The 22026-nt window shown below is 35.5% G+C and overlaps 1 protein-coding gene and 1 long non-coding RNA gene across 2 annotated transcripts; one reads left to right on the plus strand and one right to left on the minus strand.

Moving 5' to 3' along the window:
- Window positions 1-5652: 5652 nt before the first annotated feature.
- LOC110885865 lies at window positions 5653-7422 on the minus strand. The gene is made up of 2 exons (XM_022133588.2): window positions 7309-7422; window positions 5653-6360 (listed from the first exon to the last, which is right to left on the minus strand). The coding sequence occupies exon 2, from the start codon at window positions 6340-6342 to the stop codon at window positions 5851-5853; it is 492 nt and encodes a 163-aa protein (XP_021989280.1). The 5' UTR covers window positions 6343-6360; window positions 7309-7422; the 3' UTR covers window positions 5653-5850.
- A 9172-nt stretch (window positions 7423-16594) lies between these two features.
- Window positions 16595-17691, plus strand: LOC110885864. Its single transcript, XR_002562471.2, has 2 exons — window positions 16595-17044; window positions 17524-17691. It is a non-coding gene; the product is annotated as an uncharacterized LOC110885864 (long non-coding RNA).
- The last annotated feature ends 4335 nt before the right edge of the window (window positions 17692-22026 follow it).

Below are 22026 nucleotides of genomic sequence, written 5' to 3' on the forward strand. Positions count from 1 at the left end.
ATTGGTTTAACATCCTTTTGCTCCTCATCTTAGAGGGTAACATTCAATTTCCATCTGTTATACCGAGTGGTTATTTGTGTAGAACACGTCGATGCTAAACTTGGGTTCGTAACATGTTGTTGTTCTAAAAGATGAGATCCAATGGGATGGTAAGGATGTAGATGTTAAACCAACAATCACGATGGTGGCTAAAAACGCAAAGGAAAAGAGAAGAATCGATATATGCAAAGTCTAGAAACAGATACACATATAGGATGGACAAAAGGAGGAAGATAAATTCCATTTGCTCCTTAGTGTATCACTCCCTATCTCCAATGTTATCGTTTCTCGATCATCTTATAACCTACCAGAATGTTTAACTAGAAACAGATACATATATAGGATGGACAAAAGGAGGAAGATAAATTCCATTTGCTCCTTAGTGTATCACTCCCTATCTCCAATGTTATTGTTTCTCGATCATCTTATAACCTACCAGAATATATAAAACCAAAACTCAACATACTTCAATATTTTTCTTTATTTGGGTTGAGATGGGCATATACCATTGGTGTATTTTTATTAAAGATGAAGGGTAGAATTTGTAAACCGATTTTAATTTCATGGTTAGGGTTGTAAACGAGCCGAGTCGAACCAAGTCAGGCCAGCTCGAGCTCAAATTTTAAATCGAGCTGAAATTTGAGGCTCGCGCTCAACTTGATTAAATTCGAGCTAGCTCAGCTCGGCTCGATCTTATTAGACTATGGACCCACAGGCTCAATTAGATTTTTAGGGTTACTCGTAATCCCTATATATTGTAACATACTCATTCAATAATAATCAATTAAGTTTTCTATAATCTTACATGGTATCAGAGTCAGCCTAGGCTTTGTATCGTTTCCGCCGCGTCACACACAAATAACAAAACCCTAGCCGTCACCACTTGAGAAAAAAGTCCAAGACAGGGCGGCGTGCCGCCGCTGCCGCCCTGTCTGGTCTCTATTTGTTTTCCGTTTCCATTTTTTTTTTTCAGTTTTATGTTTAAATAAAGCTTCGTCTTCGGTTCTAGATTCACCGGTCTTCTTACGGTTTCTTACCAATGCTACGACTCATCTTGTTGATTTTGCATCTCCATCAAGCCGCCTTGTGTTGGGATTGAACCCTATCAGAGGAACAGATAATTAAAGCCAAAACTGGATCAGAATAGTGGATTATGAATAAACAGATGCTGATACACAAATCTCTCCCCTTGAAAGTGATTACAACTACTGATGACCTCCTATCTGCTGATCTTACCAAACTACTGACTCATAACTGCTGCTAAACTAAAGATCTGATGGAAGACTAAAGTCCTGCTGATTCAATCTACTGCCTTGAGTTAAGCACTGCTGATCCGGACAAGTGCTGCTGGGTTCACAGCAGTAGAAGGTTGCAGCAACTGTTCTAAAGTCTGTTTTGTAATAGAATGTATTAGCAGTAGTTAACATAAGCAGTGTCTGTATAGATCAGAGGTTAGAGTTTGTTAGGAGGTTAGATGTCACTTTCATGGTAACGTCAGCAAAGATGCTCAGTAGTTTGCAAGTGCCTATAAATAGTTCAGTACTTTGTACTGTTCTATCAGCTCTTTACATCATTCGTCTTCTTTGCACGAACAAACTACTGAGCTCGGGCTGAGGGGGAGTTTGCATTCATACATCTATCTTTGTAATCGTTGTTGAAATTAAATTCAATCATTCGGTTCATTATGTAAAAGATGTTTGATCAAAGTATTACTCTCATTTGATTGTATGCAAAGTTTGTTTTCATTCTAATTCCGCTGCACAACTCATCCATTTTCATCTTAACTTCAAACACAAAATACAATCAAAAAGAAACTCAGATCCAACACCTTGCCGCCGCTGCTCATTAGACTACGGCCTTTCGCCGCACCGCCTGCAGGATTATGATCCGCCGCCGCGCCGCTACCAGCCGCTGTTACACTGCCGTATTGATTGCTCGAGATCATTCAAAACTGTGAATCGAAGATTATGGATTGAAGATTGCAGGATTATGTAATTTTGACCGAAATCGAAGACAGTTCTTTAGGGTTTATTATTGTTTTTGTTTTCGGTCTAAGCTTCTAGTTCCATCCGCTACGATCCGCTACGATCCGCTACGACTGCGAGGAGTATTAGACTATGGGCCCATGGGCTCAGTTATGTTTCTAGGGTTACTCGTAGTCCCGATATATTGTAACATACTCATTCAATAATAATCAATCTTTCATAATCTTACAGATCTAGCTCGAACAAACAAATAATCACAAAATTTACTAATTAAAAAGCTCTTAAAGATGAGACTCTTCATAGACAAAGGGTCATAATTGCAATGTAATTTAACCAAATGGCTAAATATGCAAGTATAAATAATTCATTCACTTTGTACATTGTGTTTGTCTTTTTACAGGGGAGATACTCTCTTAGTTTTTATCTTCTAAGCAATGTGGGACAAAAAACTGAAGGATGTAAAGGTTAACTTTTATCTTATAAGCCTTCGTCACCTTCTATTTTGAAAATTTTAGTCTAGTCTCATGGTTCATTTTCTTGAAATCAAACTCGAGCTAAACAAGTTGTGACTATATTTATATATATATGGTAGGGTGGGGATCAAATAGAAAGTTTATTTTGGCTAGAAAGGATAGGATTAGGACATGTGGCAAATTTTAAAATAAAGAGTAAGGGTATTTTAGTCAATCTTATCCTTTTTTTCTTCCTTCTTCCCAGTAACATCAAAACCACCATTTTCAAAACCCACCATCTTAACCATTTCTTCACTTTCTATCTTAATAATCACTACATTATAGTGCGATTTTCGTCACCAATCAATGATTCAAACACCCGATCAACGTGTTCTTCACCTTTTTTTTTGAAGAAAACCCAGTTTAATTTCATTCAAAATCTCGTTTTTTCCCGTGATTTTTAAGATAATCACTCGAACTGTTCGATTCGATCGCTAATAAGTGTTTTTATCATTCAAATTTTGCCAATCGTTAAAGAAATCGGCTTCAATCCATGTAAGAAATTCTTTAATTTCATTTTTACGATCTGGGTTTTTGATTTAGTCATTGCGTTTTACGATCTTGGCGGGGGTCCGAAGGCAGCGCCCCTGGTAGTAAGGTCCAAGGGGCGGCAGCCCCTGGCGGGGTCCAAGGGGCAGAGAGAACACTTTCTTTATGCCATTGCGTTTTAGAACTGCATTCCTAGAAAACTGTAAAACTGCATTCGTAAATTTTCTGTAAATAATGCCTCTGGAAAACTGCATTCGTAGACAGTTTTATGCCATTGCGTTTTAGAACTGCATTCCTGGTTCAGACAATTCACAGACAAAACTATTGTCCTGGTTTAATGCGTTTTAGAGATAACACTTTCTTTGGTGTTTTTAGGCCATTGCGTTTTAGAACTAAGACATTTTTATGTGTTTTCTGGCCATTGCGTTTTAAAAAACACATTTTTGAAGTGTTTTTAGTCATTGCGTTTTAGAAAAACGCATTTTTGAAGTGTTTTTAGTCATTGCGTTTTAGATAAAACACATTTTTAGTTTTTTTCAGTCCATTGCGTTTTAGAGAGAACATTTTCTTTTGTTTTTTTAGGCCATTGCGTTTTAGAAATGAGACATTTTTAGTGTTTTCTGGCCATTGCGTTTTATAAATAAGACATTTCTTTGTGTTTTTGGTGCATTGCGTTTTAGGTAAAAAAAATTTATGTGTTTTCAGTCCATTGCGTTTTAGAAAACAGACATTTTAAGTGTTTTCGGGCCATTTCGTTTAAGGAATAAGACATTTGTTTGTGTTTTTGTTGCATTGCGTTTTAGGTAAAACACATTTTTATGTGTTTTCAATCCATTGCGTTTTAGAAGTATACTTTCTTTTGTGTTTTTAGGCTATTGCGTTTTAGAAATAAGACATTTCTTTGTGTTTTCTGGCCATTGCATTTTACAAAAAAACATTTCTTTGTGTTTTTTGTGCATTGCGTTTTAGAAAAATGACATTTTTAGCGTTTTTTTTCCATTGCGTTTTACGCAACTGGGTTTTTTTCCATTGCGTTTTACGCAACTGGGTTTTCAAAATATTTTTTCGAAAATATAGCAATAGTATACTCGTTTTAAAGATAAAAAACGCTCGTTTTTTTGTGCAATTTTATATAAAAAAAATAATGTCGTATGAAAGAGTTATTAACGTTTAAAAACGGGGGGGGGGGGGGGATTGGAGGAGAGAGAAACTATTGTCTTGGATTGACTATAATGCCCCTAAACAAACCCACACGCCTCTTTTCTTCCTTTCAATTTCCCTCATTTAATCTTGGCCCTTGATTAAATAAATAGATGGTCAAGATTACATCCTAGCCTTCTCAGCCAAATAAACTTTCTATTCTATCCTAACCCATATATGGTAAGCCTTATCGAGCCGGCTCACGAGCTTACGAGCCGAGCCAGGCCTAGCTCGAGCTCGGCTCGTTTACAAATCGAGCTGAGTTGGCTCGTTTACAACGAGCCAAATACGAGCCGAGCTTTTTTGAGCGAGCTGCGAGCCACTAGTTTTTTGAATCATGGTTGTTTGTTTAGATTAGATTTGGATAACGGTAATTTTTTAGATAAATACATGCATGGATAGGTAGTTTTGCTATGGGTGCACTTTACCGGGCATGATAGTTGTATAAATATTGGATCACCAATGGAAACATTAAAAAGGTCAGGAGTCAATATGTTATTTATTGGTGGTTGATGTGAATCTAATATACTCAATAAGAGATGTGGAATTGTTTTTCATCCAAATACAGTGAACCGGTTATTGTAAGACCAAAGGTAACTAGCAATCGGTTTAATTCCTTATCACCCGAGGCGGATATGTACGGGCCTGCTAAAAATCCATTCTTAAAAGATGAAATTAAAGATAGCCAAATAGCATTAGGTGGTAAATTTATTAAAAGTACTAGACATGTTTAGAGGTGATTTTATGAGTTGATTTTCTTAAAGAATTTGATTCCAAGGGTTACATCAACAAAGGTTGTGATACATCATTCATTGCTCTAATTGCTAAGGTTTGTAAAGTTATTGGATGTGAACAATCGGCTTATAAAGAGAGTCGAGTATTTTTTATACTTAACAGACAATGGGTTGAAATGGGTAGCAGATAGAAAGTAAGATAAATTTAAGACGGGTCAGCATGGGTCTACAGAGTAAGTTCCACAGGTCAGAACGGGTTGATAGACTGAGTTTGATGGGTCTGGTAGTCGCCGGGCGTTGTTCTTGAAGAAGGATGAAGGAGAGAAACAGTTTGGCACTTGCAGTATTAGAAATCTAGAGGTCCTGAATAGTGAATAGTAGATGGCTTAAACCGACGCTGAACGATTGAACAAGAAAATGGTGGATAGTCGATTTGTTGTTGCGGCTGTTTCAATACAAATGTTTATGCAACTTTCATATATAATTATATAATATACAAACATATAGAAAATGACAAGCTCTGAAATATAAAAAGTAGTAAAACACTAACCAAGATCAAATTTATTCAACTTTATAAGTAATATTACCAGTCAAGTACTCAAGTAAACTCTTCATAACATCATCATCAACATGACAGGAATAAACCACCACATATGTTAACCAAAACAGTTGAATATGCACATGTACACAGAATTACAAAAATCATGGATTAAGACCCATAGTGTTTCAAACTTTTATTCAACATGATTCAGATATACAAACCACAACATTTGCTAACCAAAACTATTCAACAAAGTTGAATATGCACATGTACACAGGATTACAACATATAGTGTTTCAAACTTTTCTTCAACATGATTCACATCCAAAAGCAAAGAATCAACAATACCTCTAAAGGGAATTTACCCTCCTCAGTTTACTACTAGACCGAGTCATGCGCGCTGGAGTTGCATCCATATCATCTGTGTCATCATCACGATCTCTTTTCCTTTTAATTCTTTTGCACGCTTCTTCAGTATCAGTTTCCGGGCTTTGCAACCTTTTCACCCCTCCCCCTTTGCGCTTTTTCCCAGCCGCTGCCTTTGCCTTTGGTGTTTTACCATCTATATCCATCCCTTTTCGACCCGATCTCAGATAGTAAGAGCTCTTTGCAGCAGACACATTTCCTTTGCTTTTTACTACTTTAGCTTCATCAATCACAATTCCTCGGGCCTTCTGAGTTATCAGTTCCAGATTTGACGCCGTTTCACTATCCATTTTGATTTGTTTGCTACTTGATCGAGTCATGGGCCTCTTACCCTTTGCTTTTTCCTTCATAGCTTCAGTATTTTTTGGATCTTTTTTCTCTTCATTGTCACTGTTTCTGTTTGGTTCTGGATCCATTTCACTAAATCTTGTTTCCTGAAACAAAACCATTTGCAGTATTTCAGTAAACCATTACAAGATCTCCAACAGATATAATAACAACACGTAATGTAACAGTTAAATCAGTTGTATGCAACTTTATAGACATAAGTGGATAGAAATTTGACTAAAAAGTAGACAACAATCTGAATATACAGTAAAATTACTCAACTCGGATCAAAACAATCAGAACGGATACCGAAATTTCAGGTATCTCATGAGCGAAATCAAACACAGAATATCGATTGCATTCTTTAAGACCATTTGCAGTATTTCAGTGAACCAATACATTAAGATCTTAAATCAGTAGTAGACAACTTCATATAAAGAAATTAAGATTACTAAAAAAAAGTAGACAATAATATTCTGAATAAACAATTTAATTACTAGTATATACAGCAAGAAGCTTTAAAAACTAGAAATTATGTTATGATCTCAACTCGATCAAAATTATCAGTAGATCAAACACAAAGAATATCAGTGAACTGCATTCTTCAAGAACATGAACAAACAGCAAACAAACTTTAACTGAACTCAAGAACCTTATAGATAATATACAGTTAAATCGATTGTAGATGACTTCATACAAATTAAGATCACTAAACCATGAATAAGTGGATAGAAATTTGTGTTAAAATCTCAACCCGGATTAACATAATCACAGTGGATACAGGTATCTCAGAATATCAATAAATTGCATGCTTCAAGAAGATGAATAAACTTCAATTGAACTCAAGAACCCTAAAAAAAGTAAAAGCAAGAACACAATTGGGGAAGAGTGAAATTTAACAACTCTGATATAAACAATTTAGAACATCAATCGATCATATACAATTGGATTAAACTACACATGAGATTAGAGAATGGAATCGATCAGAAGATGAAGACTGTAAACAGATAATGAATTTGATAAGAGTGGAGAAGATGAAGGAGCTATGAGAATACCTAACAATGAGTGTTATTGCAGGTGAGACGATAACTGTGAAACGGTTATGATTGTTTGATTTGTAACAGAAATTATGAGAGAATGAATGAATGAAGTGAGGGTGGCTTTTTATTGGGAGAAAAGTAAGAAGGCGGGAATTTGATTTGTACACGTGGAGTTACGTCATTGGAGGTTGAGGTTGACACGTGGTTTTTTTTAGTAACCGTTTCTAGGAATACGACTTATGGTGGAGTTACGTCATTGGAGGTTGAGGTTGATACGCGGTGTTTTTAGTAAACGTTTCTAGGAATATGACTTATCCATGCTTTATACTCTTCTATTTCTTCTTATTAAGCTAATAAGTTGTTACTCTTCTATTTCTTCTTATTAAGTTGTTAAGACTATAGAATTACGGTTTAGAAGAGGGTAGTCCTTAAAGAATGCTCTATCATGTAGGCGTTTATGTAAGTGGGTGTGATGATAGGTTTGTAAGGGATGGACTTAGGGTGTGGAGGATGAGCCTAAATATATATATGTGTATGTATGTATATGTGTGTGCATGGGCGGTGATGAGGGTGTGCAGGGAGGACCACCACACAGGGCCCGAGATTTCGAGGGGCACGTGTTTTTTCTTAAATCCGATATATATACATGTTAATTTTTTTTTTAATAGCATACTCATACCAACTTCAAGATAGACCCATTTACAAAACAATTTTTATGGTTTAGAAGTTAGCCCAATATCCATTTGATTTAGTGAGCCCAATACACATTTGATTTTAAATAATAATAATAATAATAATAATAATAATAATAATAATAATAATAATAATAAAACATTGCGGAATGGCACATTTTTTCGAGTTCGAACAGAGTATATGAATTCTCAGAGACGTCTCTATGTGTGTATAAAGAAGAAGAGAGAGAGAGAGAGAGAGAGATAGAGGCCCGGCGAGAACGTATTCGGGAGGACGCTAACGACGAGGACGGACCTAGGGGCGGTGTGTTGGGGCGTCACCGACCCTAGGCCACTCCCCATACCGTTTAGTCTAGTGATATACGGTGCAATGAAGGATGTAACTGATTAAGAAAAACGATTCAGCACATAAAAAAGTGGACACCGATGCCAATCATGGAAGTCACCACACACAACTAGGTGAAGTAATGCAATATGTCTTGCTCAAACCAAGAATAATATATTAAAGCTAACTATATGTTTATCAAATTAGATCAAACGACAATTTGACAATCCTATCATATATCACTCTTAGGGTGGCAACAAAAACCCAACCATGATATTTTGGGTTATTTTGGGCCTCTTTAAAAAAGGAAATAAGTCTGGGCTGGGGATTTAGTCAACATAGGTTAGAATGGGTTTTAAAATACCCATCTAAATTTTAACATGGGTCAGGATGGGTTTTTACTCTTTAAACCTAAGACACGCATCAGACTATGGGATTATCCTTTCTAATTCACCATCGTCATCTGATTTCAATGGGAACAGTGGATTCAACCCTAAATCACCATCATCATCTGATTTCAAACCAGTGATTATCCTTTCTAATTCTTCTTGTTTTCACCATTAATTTGCCTACACCTTCAGCATCAGATCCCTCTGTTTGGTACTACCAGAAACAATGAGTTTTTTAGGTTATTGTTTGCAAATATTGTTGGGTTTCTGTGCTTTTATAGGTTATAATGATGTGTTGATTGTTGGGTTTTTGTGCTGTTTGGTAGTGGGTGTTGAACGATGTGATGCTTATGTAGTGTGTTGAATGAATGCCTACCAAGTGTTTTATGAAATGCTTTAGTGAGTGTGAAACACATAATGGTCCAAACTTTTCACCCTTTATATTACCAACAATTAAACCATTTGTTTTTCAATCTTAGATACATAATCAATGGGTTTGTTTTCATTCAAACAACCAACTTGTTTTCAAGTTTGAGGAGTTGATTCGAGTTTATGTAAATGGACTGACAAGAACCAAACTTTTCTAATCTTATTAGTAAATTCAATATGAAGCAATTGATCTTGACTTTGTACTACTGATCAAAAAGTCCAGTAATGTATTTTTGCTACTGAAGTAAAACGCAACTGATGGTGTAAATGATCCCGTATTCGTTAATCATTTGCAACTCATAAGAGTGAATGGCCAGAAGCTAGCAACGACTGATCTTCGGTTGTTTGCAGCTAAGCTGACGAGTGCGTTGATCAACATCTGGTACTTAATCAAACTTCTTTTATGGCTACAGTTTCTTCGACCAATACAATTTTGTTGATTACATCATTACCTGCTAGACTAGACTGATGTTGCACTAATATTTAAAACCAAAACACAACAAATGCTTGCAATTGATTTTTTAATTTTTTTGATTTTTTTTTTTAATTTTTTTGATTTTTTAATTTTCTTTTAATATTTTTGATTTCTTAATTTTTTTTTTTTTTGAATTTTTTTAAAATTTTTTTGATTATTTATTATATTTTTAGCCTATCATACCCAATCCATCTTGACAAAAACTCATCTTGACCTAAACCCATCCTAACCCATTTCTTAATAAACCCATTCTAACCCAAACTCATTCTAACCCATACCCATCCTAACCCATTACCCAAACCTACCCAACCCACCCATTTTGCCACCCCTAATCACTGTCTAGAAAAAGTTTTTTATTTTGTCAACTTTCACATATTGATCTATACTACTTTATTAGGGGTAGGGGTGGTTATCACTCACTACCTATTTATCACTCACAACATCCAATAAAGTTTCGTCATGTCATCAACCATTATTCCATCACTCACAATTTTTTATAGTGGAAATGTTCATCACTCACAACACCCAACAATAAACCCTCACATTCCCTCACAATCTTCCATTTTTCACGCGTTAAGTTTATCACGGAAATTATGTTTCACGCGTGGAAATTGATGTGTGGCGGTGATTTGTTCGACTGTATCACGCGTGAAACTCAATTATCACGCACAAATTTCCAACCACCCCGGGTGGCCTTAGGCCTTAAAATGGAGTGAGAAGATTAGGGGCGCATGATAGAAGGAGTCGGGGGGGGGGGGGGGGGGCCCGACCCTCCGAACTTTTTGCTCAGTAGTGTCCGGTATGTAGTTTTCATATCGAATTTTTTAGGTATATACGTTTTCGACCCCTCGGTCGGAAATCTCAAGTTTCGCCACTGGAGAAGATGTTATATGTGTTTCACACTTTTTTCCATTAATTAAGTTCCCTTTGTAAAGTTTTTAACAAGTCAGCATAATAAAACCCAAAAGTATCATTTAATCCAACATTTGACATGAAATACAAAAAGAATATTCGTCTATGTATAGCTTAAAAAAATTTGAAGAGACAATGTTGTTGGAACCACGAGCATGAAAATAGTCATGAATGAAAGGAGAAGCATTTGTTTAATAATAAACCGATGAGATTACACCACCTAGGCACTCATCTCACTTTCACGTTCACTAACCATAACACCCCTCAAGGGATAGTAAATATGTTCAGCCATCAACTTATATATGTGGTGTGTCTTTTACATTCATATTCACTAACCATAACACATTGGCAAGCTACACCTACATATATAGTGTGCCTTTTTTTTGTTAAAAAAAAGTTACTAGTACAAATTCAATAGTTCATATACAAGGGTGGCAATTTCTGATCTGATATACGAAAAAAATACAGGTTTAGGGTGTCCGGAGTGGGCGGCAAACCCACTCGGCAGAGCGGTTTACCGCGCGGTAACACCTCCGCCGGTGGGTTTTGCCGATTGGTAAAATTGGATGGGCGGTAAAGGTTTGCCGAACCGGGGAGAGGGAGGGAAGGGGAGAGAGAGGGGGGGTTGTGTGGTGGGGTCCATGCCTTCTCAACCAATCACACTTTTTTTCTTTTTTTTTTAAATAGTTTACCAATTCATAAAGTGTCTAACCATTGTCAACACTTTTCAGCATAGTTTAAACTCTTAAGGTTGAATGACATGTCACACTCTCATTGGTTGATTTTGAAATTTACCACTTTTAAGTATTTAACCACTCTCTGCACCCTTAAAGTGGCTAATGCGACCGGTTTTATTAAGCATGTCGACGAGAACACGCCTTGTTTAATAAATGGGTTAACCAGAACACAATCCATTTAATAAGTTGGTTAACTTGTCAACCTAATTAATGATATAAACCAATTGGAATTCTCTATTAGATTGCAAGTGATTGTATTAAATCTTCTGGAAAAACCAACATCAAAATAACAATATACAAGAGAATTCCAATATGATGTTAAATCGATACTTCAGGACCAATATGATAAACTGATACTGCAGGACCAGTTATGCTGCCTCGTTAAAAACCTTGCTAAGAAAACCCAGTGGGACAAAACTTAGCCAAGGAAAAGAGTACAACGTGTATAATGCTCCCCCTCAATTTAACTAATGTCTTGTAACCTACGAAGCCCGATCTTATGTGATAACTGCTCGAAACTACTTCAAGGTAAAGATTTTGTAAACAGGTCTGCTAGATTTTCACTTGACTTGATCTGACGAACATCAATTTCCCCTTCTTTCTGCAAATCGTATGTTGAGAAGAACTTTGGTGAGATGTGCTTTGTTCGATCACCCTTGATGTAACCTTCTTTGATCTGAGCTATGCAAGCAGCATTGTCTTCATAAATAATTGTCGGCTCCTTCTTGATCTGTTCTAATCCGCATACTTCTTGTATGTGATTAATCATTGATCTCAACCACACACATTCTCGACTAGCATCATATAGTGCTATTAATTCGGCATGATTTGATGATGTTGTATGCGTTTGCTTAGTTGACTTCCAAGAAATTGTTGTGCCACCGTATGTGAATACATAACCTGTCTTTGATTTTGCTTTGTGAGGATCTGATAGGTATCCGGCATCAGCATACCTAACAAGCTGGGACTTTTGATCTTTCTGATATAAAAGACCTAAGTCTTGTGTCCCGCAAATATACCGGAATATATGCTTTACACCATTCCAGTGTCTACGTGTTGGATTCGAACTGTATCTCGCTATTACATGTACTGCAAATGCAATGTCAAGTCTTGTGTTATTTGCGAGATACATAAGGGCACCGATCGCGCTTAAGTACGGTACTTCTGGACCAAGTACTTCTTCGCCTTCTTCTTGAGGGCAATAAGGATCCTTGTGTGGATCTAGCGGTCGGGCAACCATAGGTACGCTAAACGGATATGCTTTATCCATATTGAAACGTACTAACATCTTCTGGATGTAGTTTGATTGATGGACAAATGTGCCATTGCACATATACTCAAATTGTAGTCCGATGCATAATTTCGTCATACCAAGATCTTTCATTTCAAATTCCTTCTTTAACAACTAAGCAGCTTTCTCTATCTCTTCAGGAGATCCAATGATGTTGATATCATCAACATAGACTGCTATTATAGTGAAATTTGAGAGTGATCGTTTTATAAAGAAACATGGACTGATTACATCAGACTTGTATCCTTCCTTTTCGAGATACTCACTAAGTCGATTGTACCACATACGACCAGATTGTTTGAGACCATATAAAGATCTCTGGAGCTTTATAAAACACATATCTCGAGGTGTTGATTTTAATGCTTCAGGCAATTTTAATCCTTTAGGAATTTTCATGTAGATGTCATTTTCAAGTGTCCCGTATAAGTATGCAGTGACGACATCCATTAGTCTCATATGAAGTCCTTCAGAGATTGTGAGGCCGATTAGGAACCTAAGGGTTATCGCATCCACTACAGGGGAATACGTTTCCTCATAATCAACTCCTGGGATTGGGGAAAACCCTTGCGCTACAAGTCGAGCCTTATATCGTACAATCTCATTCTTTTCATTTCTCTTTATTGCAAACACCCATTTATAACCTACTGGTTTGACGTCTATGGGTGTTCGGACTACAGGTCCGAAAATATGTCGCTTTTCGAGCGAATTTAATTCGGCATTTATGGCTTCTTGCCATCTTGGCCAATCATTTCTGTGCATGCACTCTTCTAAAGTTTTTTTTTTTTTTGTACGTAATCATTTTCATTGATTACATCCGTTGCTATAGCATATGCGAATATATTATCAACACGCGTTTTATTCCGGTTCCACATTGTACTATCTTGTACATAATTAATAGAGATCTCATTTTCGTTCGGTACTACTATCTTGTACATAATTAATAGAGATCTCATTTTCGTTCGGTACTACTATCTTGTACATAATTAATAGAGATCTCATTTTCGTTCGGTACCGGTGTTTCTTCTGAAACTTCATTTTCCTCTGGAATTATAGTTGTCTCTTCCGGGACATTTACCTCTACCGGGGTTTCATTTATAACCTTTTGTGAGTTTTCACCAACTGCGTTACTTTGCTCTTTTCGTTTCCGTGGGTTTTTGTCTTTGGAACCGATTGGCCTCCCACGCTTTCGTTGTATGATAATCGCTTCTGGGATTACTTCAATTCGAGCAGGTGCATTTGATGCTGGTACATGTGACTTTCTCACTCTATTCGTGTATGTGAATGCATCTGGTAATTCATTCGCTATTCTTTGCAAATGTATAATCTTTTGGACTTCATATTCACATTGACCACTTCGGAGGTCTAGATTTAATAGCGATGATGCATTTCACGTTATTTCTTGTGTTACCAGTCTTTCTTTGTCCTTATCTCCCCCTAAGACTGGGAACATCGTTTCATCAAAATGACAGTCAGCATACTATGCTGTAAACATGTCTCCCGTCATTGGTTCTAGATATGTAATTATGGATGGGGAGTTAAAACCAATATAGATACCCAGTCTTCTTTGGGGTCCCATTGTAGTATGTTGTGGTGGCAGTATTGGTACATATACCGCACAACCAAAAATTCTAAGGTGGGACAAACTTGGTTCTCGTCCGGAGACCAGTTGCAATGGGGAGTATTGTGATCAGCAGTTGGTCTCAATCTAGTCAGTGCAACGACATGCAAAATAGCATGACCCCATGCAGAGGATGGTAATTTACATCTCATTAAGAGTGGTCTAGCGATTATTTGTAATCGTTTAATCAGAGATTCAGCTAAACCGTTTTGTGTGTGAACATGAGGTACTGAATGTTCAACATTGATCCCAATTGACATACAATAGTCATTAAAAGCTTGAGATGTGAACTCTCCCGCATTATCCATCCGGATGTTTTTAATTTTGATTATCGGGGAAATTGGCTCTCAATTGTATGATTTGAGCTAAAAGTCGGGCAAATGCTACATTTCGAGTAGCTAAAAGGCTCACATGTGACCACCTTGAGGATGCATCTATTAAGACCAAGAAATAGCAGAATGGTCCACACGGAGGATGAATAGGCCCACAAATATCCCCTTGGATTCTTTCTAAAAATGATGGGGTTCATGTATCAGTTTAGTTTGTGAAGGCCGAGTTATAAGTTTGCCCAGAGAGCATGCTGCACATGATAAGTCTTGTGGTAGCAAAACTTTTAAGTTTTTGAGAGGGTGCCCAGTTGCACTTTTGATTACCCGTCTCATCATTATGCTACCAGGGTGACCTAGACGGTCATGCCATATATTGAATGTGTCTTTATCTAATAGCTTTTGGTTACTCGCCATGTATGATTCGATAGGATTGATATTAGTATCATATAATCCAGAGGATAAGGCTTCTAATTGTTCAACAATTGTTTCTTGGCCATTTTTGTTTGAAGTAATTTGAAGATATTCAATTTTATTTTCAGATATTGTTTTTAGGTGGTAACCGTTTTTTCGAATATCTTTAAAGCTAAGTAAATTTCTTCTGGATTTACTAGAATATAATGCATTATCAATAGTTAATTTGGTACCCGAAGTTAATGTTATGTGTGCTCTGCCAGAGCCTTCGATTAGGTTACTGACGCTTGATATAGTACTAATCGGTGTCTCTGCCGGAGACAACTCAGAAAAAATTTTCATATATTTGAGAGTAGTGTTAGTACTACCGCTATCTACCAGACATTCATCACCAATAATAGCTCTGCTAGAGCTGGTATACATATTTCTTCTGGAAATAATAAAACACGTTAAATATAAGAAATTTATGTTTGAGTATAATAAAAACATCATACAACTATGAATCAAACATCACTAGGTTTTAAATGAAACATAATATTAGTTTCAACAAAAACACCGCAAACAAATGAAACTTGTAGATGAAGCTTGTTATTTTGCTCCGCGACCAACAAAAATGGTATTAGATTAGTATATTTTGTAAATTTACGTTCCCTGTAATTCTATGCCAGAGCATATTTGATGAATGGAACGTTGAGAAAGTTTTCTCTAACCTGTCTTCATCGGTGATTTGTTCACCGCATAATTTAAACTTAGAGGTGATGCGAAAAAGGATAGAGTTGTATTCACTAACAGTTTTATGATCTCGTATCCTTAAATGAACCCATTCACAACGAGTTTTAGAGAGTAAGACCAACTTCAGGTGGTCAAATCGTTCTTGAATGTTTTTTCCATAACTCGAGAGGGTCCTCGACTGTAAAATATTCCCTCTTCAGGTCTTCATCAAGATGTTGACGAAGGAATACCATAGCTTTAGCTTTTTCTTGAAGGGAGGCTTTATTCCCATCAATGATCGTCTCCCCTAGACTCTTTGCTTCTAGATGAGTTTTAGCATCAAGAGTCCACGAGAGATAGTTGTTGCTCGGGATTTCAAGTGCTATGAATTCAAGCTTTGACAAGTTCAACATTTTATTTAGATTGTGTATAAAATCTATATTGTATGAGAACTTCAGGTTCTTGTTAGTGAGAAGTGCGAGTTCTATAGCATAAAGAGTGTGCTACATAATCGAAAAAGGAATTTAAAAATATTTGTATAGATCTCATATTGTGTAATGTGAACCGAATAAAATTATGGATGTAAATCTCAGAATGCGTAAACAAATGAGAACCACATACAATTTTGGAAAAAGAGTTATGTGCATCTGAAGATGCGATTTATATGTTATATATTGACTTTGATTATGATTATTTTCTTTATTGAATTTACATTACAATAAATACTATACTAAGAATATAGTTATAATAATAAAATGGCAATTGATAATTCGAATTAAATATTAGAGATCTAATATCAAGAAGAGAAATAAAACAAATATATCATATTTTTTATGGAGTACAACTGCTGGTCATGTAGAGCATCTCTTAAATTTATTATCTAATAATAGTAATTCTTTGATAAAACAATATTAACATATATCATATTGACCATTGACTACTTCCATAATATATCACCAAAATATTACAGCTGTATTCCATAATATCTAAAAGGTTTTTTTTTTTTTTTCTTTTAGAGTAGTTATCTATTGAATCTTGAAACTTCTGTTCACTCACAATTCTTCAGACCACAAAACAATGGTCGTTGACAACCGCCTCAAGCACAACGATATTTGTTGTAATATTACAGTAGCTCTGGTCAGTGTGTAATCCCTGACGTCAGAACTTAATCGCCGGAGAGGATTGCCTGAAAACGATCGGTTTACTGGCGAAAACAGAGCGGTTTTCCGGTGATTATAGGGAGAGAAAGAGGAACAGTTGTAGAGAGAGAAAGTGAACAGTGGATCTCCAAAAAACCGTCATCTCCGGCGACGATTAAACAGCCGAGATCGGAGGAACCGCGTCGTCGCTGCCGGTGAATGTGCCGGACTGGTTGAAGATGATTGTAGTGCCGGTTAACCGGTGAGATGAATCGCCGGAGGAAGGTTTCCAGGTAAGAAATATTATGTATTATGGGGTGTTTTATGTGTTTTGTTCGGTTGTTTGTGGTGGTAGTGACCGCCGTTGGTTGAAGGATACAACAATTTCGGATTTTGTTTCTATACGATTATAGCTATCAACCCTATTTGTTGTCTAAAATGCACAAAAATAAACCTATTTCGGGTATTCGAAAATCCAGATCGAAAAGCATATGTCTTGTGTTCCAAAGGATCAGATTGAAAAACAAAAAAATCCAATTCGAAAATATTTTTTCTTTATAGAAAAAAAATTGTTGGCATAACAGTATAACACCGAAATGGCAGAGGAAAGAAAAAAAAAAAATTTCTTTTCTTGGTACCAGTAAATTTGAAGTCTTTGATATTTCTTTGGATACACATATGTACACTTAAAAAAATTATTCAATACAGTGCTACAGTACGAGATATTGATGGCGTACCTGAATTTGATGAACGAAAATTATCGAAATTGCAGAAAAAAATGTTGGAGATCAAAGTGGATTCTCGTGCATGAGAAGAGAGCAATCGTGCTGATAACGTGATATAAACCAATTGGAATTCTCTATTAGATTGCAAGTGATTGTATTAAATCTTCTGGAAAAACCAACATCAAAATAACAATATACAAGAGTATTATATAATACATGCAGTTACAAGATGTTAACTGCCAAGGCAGTTACATGGGGGAAACGTACAAGGTGTTAACTGCCAAGGCAGTTACATGGGGAAAACGTATATCTGGTTTTATAACAATTAAGAGTTTTTAAGTATGTTAATATTTAGATTTTAAAAATGAAAGGGGATAATATTTATAGTTAAGTATTTAGTTATTCTTCGAATTACTAACTTTAAAAAGTGAAACTATTTTCCCCTTTGAACCATTTCATCAGATCGTCACTTTCAAAATATTAACTTTTTTAAGTTAACTGTGAGTTCTATAATCACCCCGTTCGCTACTTTTAATATTGAGCTAAATATATAATCCAGAGTTTACATTGGGAATAAAAGAGAAGAACCAAAAACATTTAATTAAATACAAAAAAAATTCATTTAAGTTGAAGAAATTGATAGGTTAAATTGTTACAAAATCACCATTCATTACTCGTATTCACAAATGAACATCAAGCATGTCAACATAATTTTAAATGGAATCGACATACCACGAAATGAATAAATATGTCAAGTTAGAGTTGAAGTATCCAACCCAACACTATTCGCACATCTGTTATCATCCAAAAATTTAAGAGTAAATTGTCAAAATGGTCCCTGAGGTTTGGTCACTTTTGCTACTTTAGTCCAAAACTCAAACATTTCGAATCTCGATCCTTGTTGTTCCAATTTTGTTGTCATTTTCATTTAAAAGCAAAGTCTGGTCAGATTTTTCACTTAACATCCAATTTTTTTATATTTTTCCTCCCTTTTAACAAAGGACAAAATGGTCAGTTTTTTTAATTTGTTATAGTAAAACGTTAAAAGACCATTTTGCCCTTAATTAAAGGGAATAAAAAGATAGAAAAACTGGATGTTAACTAAAAAATCTGAACAGATTTTGATTTTTGATGAAAATGGCAACAAAATTGAAACAACAAAGACTCAGATCAAAAGGTCTGAGTTTTGGACTAATGTGGCAAAACTGACGAAAACTCAGAAACCATTTTGACAATTTACTCAAAAATTAAAGATATCTAGTTTTATTCACTATTTTAAATTAAATATATATTTTTAAGTTATATAATGAAAAGTAATAAATAAATATTTGCATTAATTTAAGGATGTTTCTTATCTTGTCGACAAGGAAAGCAACGACAAGGTTCACGTGCCTCACTATTTGCAACAATCAACGGCTTTCATCGCTTTACATGAAAAGCAATACGGGAATATCTAAACACTATTAAACATATTTTGTAGACAACATATACATATACTCAATGACAAAGCTTACTCCTTTCATACATTTTAAATTAATTAATCAAATAGCTCATTTATCCATCTAGATTTGAATTTAGAATCTGTTACGAGCCTTATCAAGTTGGCTAGCTTATTTGATAAAAGTTCTGCCTCTTAAAGTCTTAGTGTAAGATCTTGAGTTCAATTTCAAGCAAAGAGTAAGTTACGATTTATTTAATGTGTCAAACAAGAAGTAAATTAAGATTTATTTGATGTAATTTAATAGTATGTAAGATTTATTATTTGAGAAAAATAATAGTAAATTTCGTATCTTGTACCCACTAGACTATCTGTCATGGAACATCAATTTTTTTTTGAAAAGTATGAAACATCAAATGGCTAGTGGTTCTAGTTTAACATGAAATAGCTAGTTAAAGTGTAATAGCAACACAAGTAATGGTGTTTTAACTGACTCGTCTTTTAATTATTTTGTTCTAGTTTAACTAAAGTTAAATTATTTCCCAGTTATTGTTTTTTATGTATTAAAAGTTAAATGATTTCCTAACATTGTTTTATTTATTTATTTATTTAAACAATAAAAATCCAATAAAACAATAAAATACTTAAATAAAATTACATAAAAAAGGAAAAAACAAATCTCCACTTAAAAGTAGTATCAAAATGAGTGACCTCTTAGGAAGTCTTCACTTATGCAACCAAAAACAAATATATAAGCTCTTCGTAGGTAAAATGGATGATATTTGAGGTAGGAAAGGTGGGATGTTACAATTGGGACTCAAAAAGAAGGGGATTTAAGGTTTATCAAAAGGAAGTTGGATGTGCGGAATCTTATCAAGTTGTTTTCCTTTAAGGAAATTAAAATGGTTTACATTTTAATTCATTAAATCCTTGAACATGACTTCCAGGACATCATGAACTTTCTACTTTTCAGGTCGAATTAACTACAATTTCAACTTATAGGTCTTATTTTGCTTTCGTATCTATGACCCATCAACCTTACATATAGCCTTATAGGTTGTATTTACAAGGTTGTTGCCAAAACCTTAGCAAGCGGACTAAAAGGGGTGTTTGTCATGATTATAAGTAATGTCTAATCGGCCTTTTTAGCGGGCTGTTACACTCTTGCTGATGACCCCCTAATTCTTAATGAAGTGTTTGTGTGTCTAAAACGTTAGTACGATGTGTTTATAAAATGTATCTTGAAAAGGCGCTCAATAACCTTAATTGGACTTTGTCTGATACAACCATACGTTGGATGAATTTCCATAGGTTTGGAGGAATTGGATTCACAATTGCCTCTTGTCCGCCAATATGTCGGTTCTTATTAACATGTCTCCCATGAAAGAATTCAATGTGAAAAAAGGAGTTTGTCAAGGCGATCCAGTTTTGTTGTTTCTTGTCATCATTGCTATGGAAGCTCTCCATGTGTCAACTCAATAAGCGATTTAAGGATTATTCATGGGCTGAGAACCCCTAATGATGGCGTGGTACCCCTCATTTAATATATGTGGACGACGTTACCTTTATAGGTGATTGGATTTTTTTTTTAAACTTCTCGAATTTGGCAAGAATTCTTTATGTATTTTGTTTAGCATCGAGTCTTAAAGTTAATCTTCGGAATATCAAATTTTCTGGGATTTGAGTCTATGAGCTACAAACAAGTATTATGGTGAATGTTTTTAGGTGTCAACTGGATTCCTTCCATTTCACATACTTAGGTCTCTCAGTTGGTATCAACATGAACCTCATGAAAAGATGGAAGTCAATTATGGAGGAATTTAAAAAGAGGTTATACATGTGGAAAGCTAACGTTCTCTCGTTTAAAGTTAAAATAAGCAATATTAGGTAGTTTCCCGCCATACTAATTATCTCTTTTCAAAGCCCCGTAACAAGTTATTGATGATTTAGGAAGTATTCGTTGATGTTTTCTTTGGGGTGCTACTCTCAAAATAAAAGGCTCTATTGGATCATTTGGAGATGATATTATCCCCTTATGATCAAAGGGGTCTAGATATTATTATTGGGAGTTTGAAGGTTGTAAGTTTGGCTCTGTTCTTAAAGTGGTGGTGGTAACAAACTATCAAAGCCATTCATGATAGTATCCCCTTATGATACACAATGATCCAAGTAGCATGTGGACACAAACTATCAAAGCCATTCATGGATTAGAAGAAAAAGGAGTTGGTAACAAAAAGTCAATCAACGATCCATGGAAAAGCATTTTGAAGGCTGATAAAAATTTCGGTACCTTGAACATAGAATCCATTTGGTTCTTCAAAGCGTCAATAAGCATAGGCGATTCATTTATATATGGCAGGATCCATGGGTTGATAATATGTCTTTTAGGTCCTAAACCCCCTCAGTTTACAAATTAGAAATGGATAAAATGTGTTTGGTGCAAGATAAAAATATACACAGTAGGATGACTCCTTGAATTGGGGATAGGATTGGAAGTGAGAACCGTCCACAACCACAGAGGTACCAGAGTTGCAAAATTGTGGTAATATGATGCAATTGTATGAGTTTATCCTTGAAAGGGATAAATGGTTTTGGTTGGGGAGATGGCCAATTTCATTGTTTATACGATCTTTAAGGAATCTTATTAAATAATAAATGTTTGGTTATCTCAATTATACACATACATGGAACAACAGGTTACACAAAAAAGTGATTTTTCAGGCAAACGCGACGTTATGAAAGACATGAATTATGACAGACTCTATGGATTATGTTTGGTTCTCAACCTAGGAAGAGCCGACAAATCACCTTCTTGTGCAATGTAATTTTGCCAAAGGTGTTTAGTGAGGAGCAGAGCTTGGAGGAGGCAAAAAATGGTGGTCACGATGGTATAAGGAATCAACATAGAAGAAGATGAATGGGATGGGGTAAGCTTTTACATTTAATATAAACTAGATTTGTTGACGTCGCGCGTTGCGGCAAAACAAAGCAAATGATAAAGTATAACAAACGTTATTTGGAAAAGAAAAATATTGTTTGACGGATCTACCAATACTCCATCGGCACTTATGATGTGACCGAGGAATTGTACCTCTCGTAACCAGAAGGCACA

The sequence above is a fragment of the Helianthus annuus genome, chromosome 10, assembly GCF_002127325.2.
Source record: "Helianthus annuus cultivar XRQ/B chromosome 10, HanXRQr2.0-SUNRISE, whole genome shotgun sequence".
Classification (NCBI taxonomy): Eukaryota; Viridiplantae; Streptophyta; class Magnoliopsida; order Asterales; family Asteraceae; genus Helianthus; species Helianthus annuus.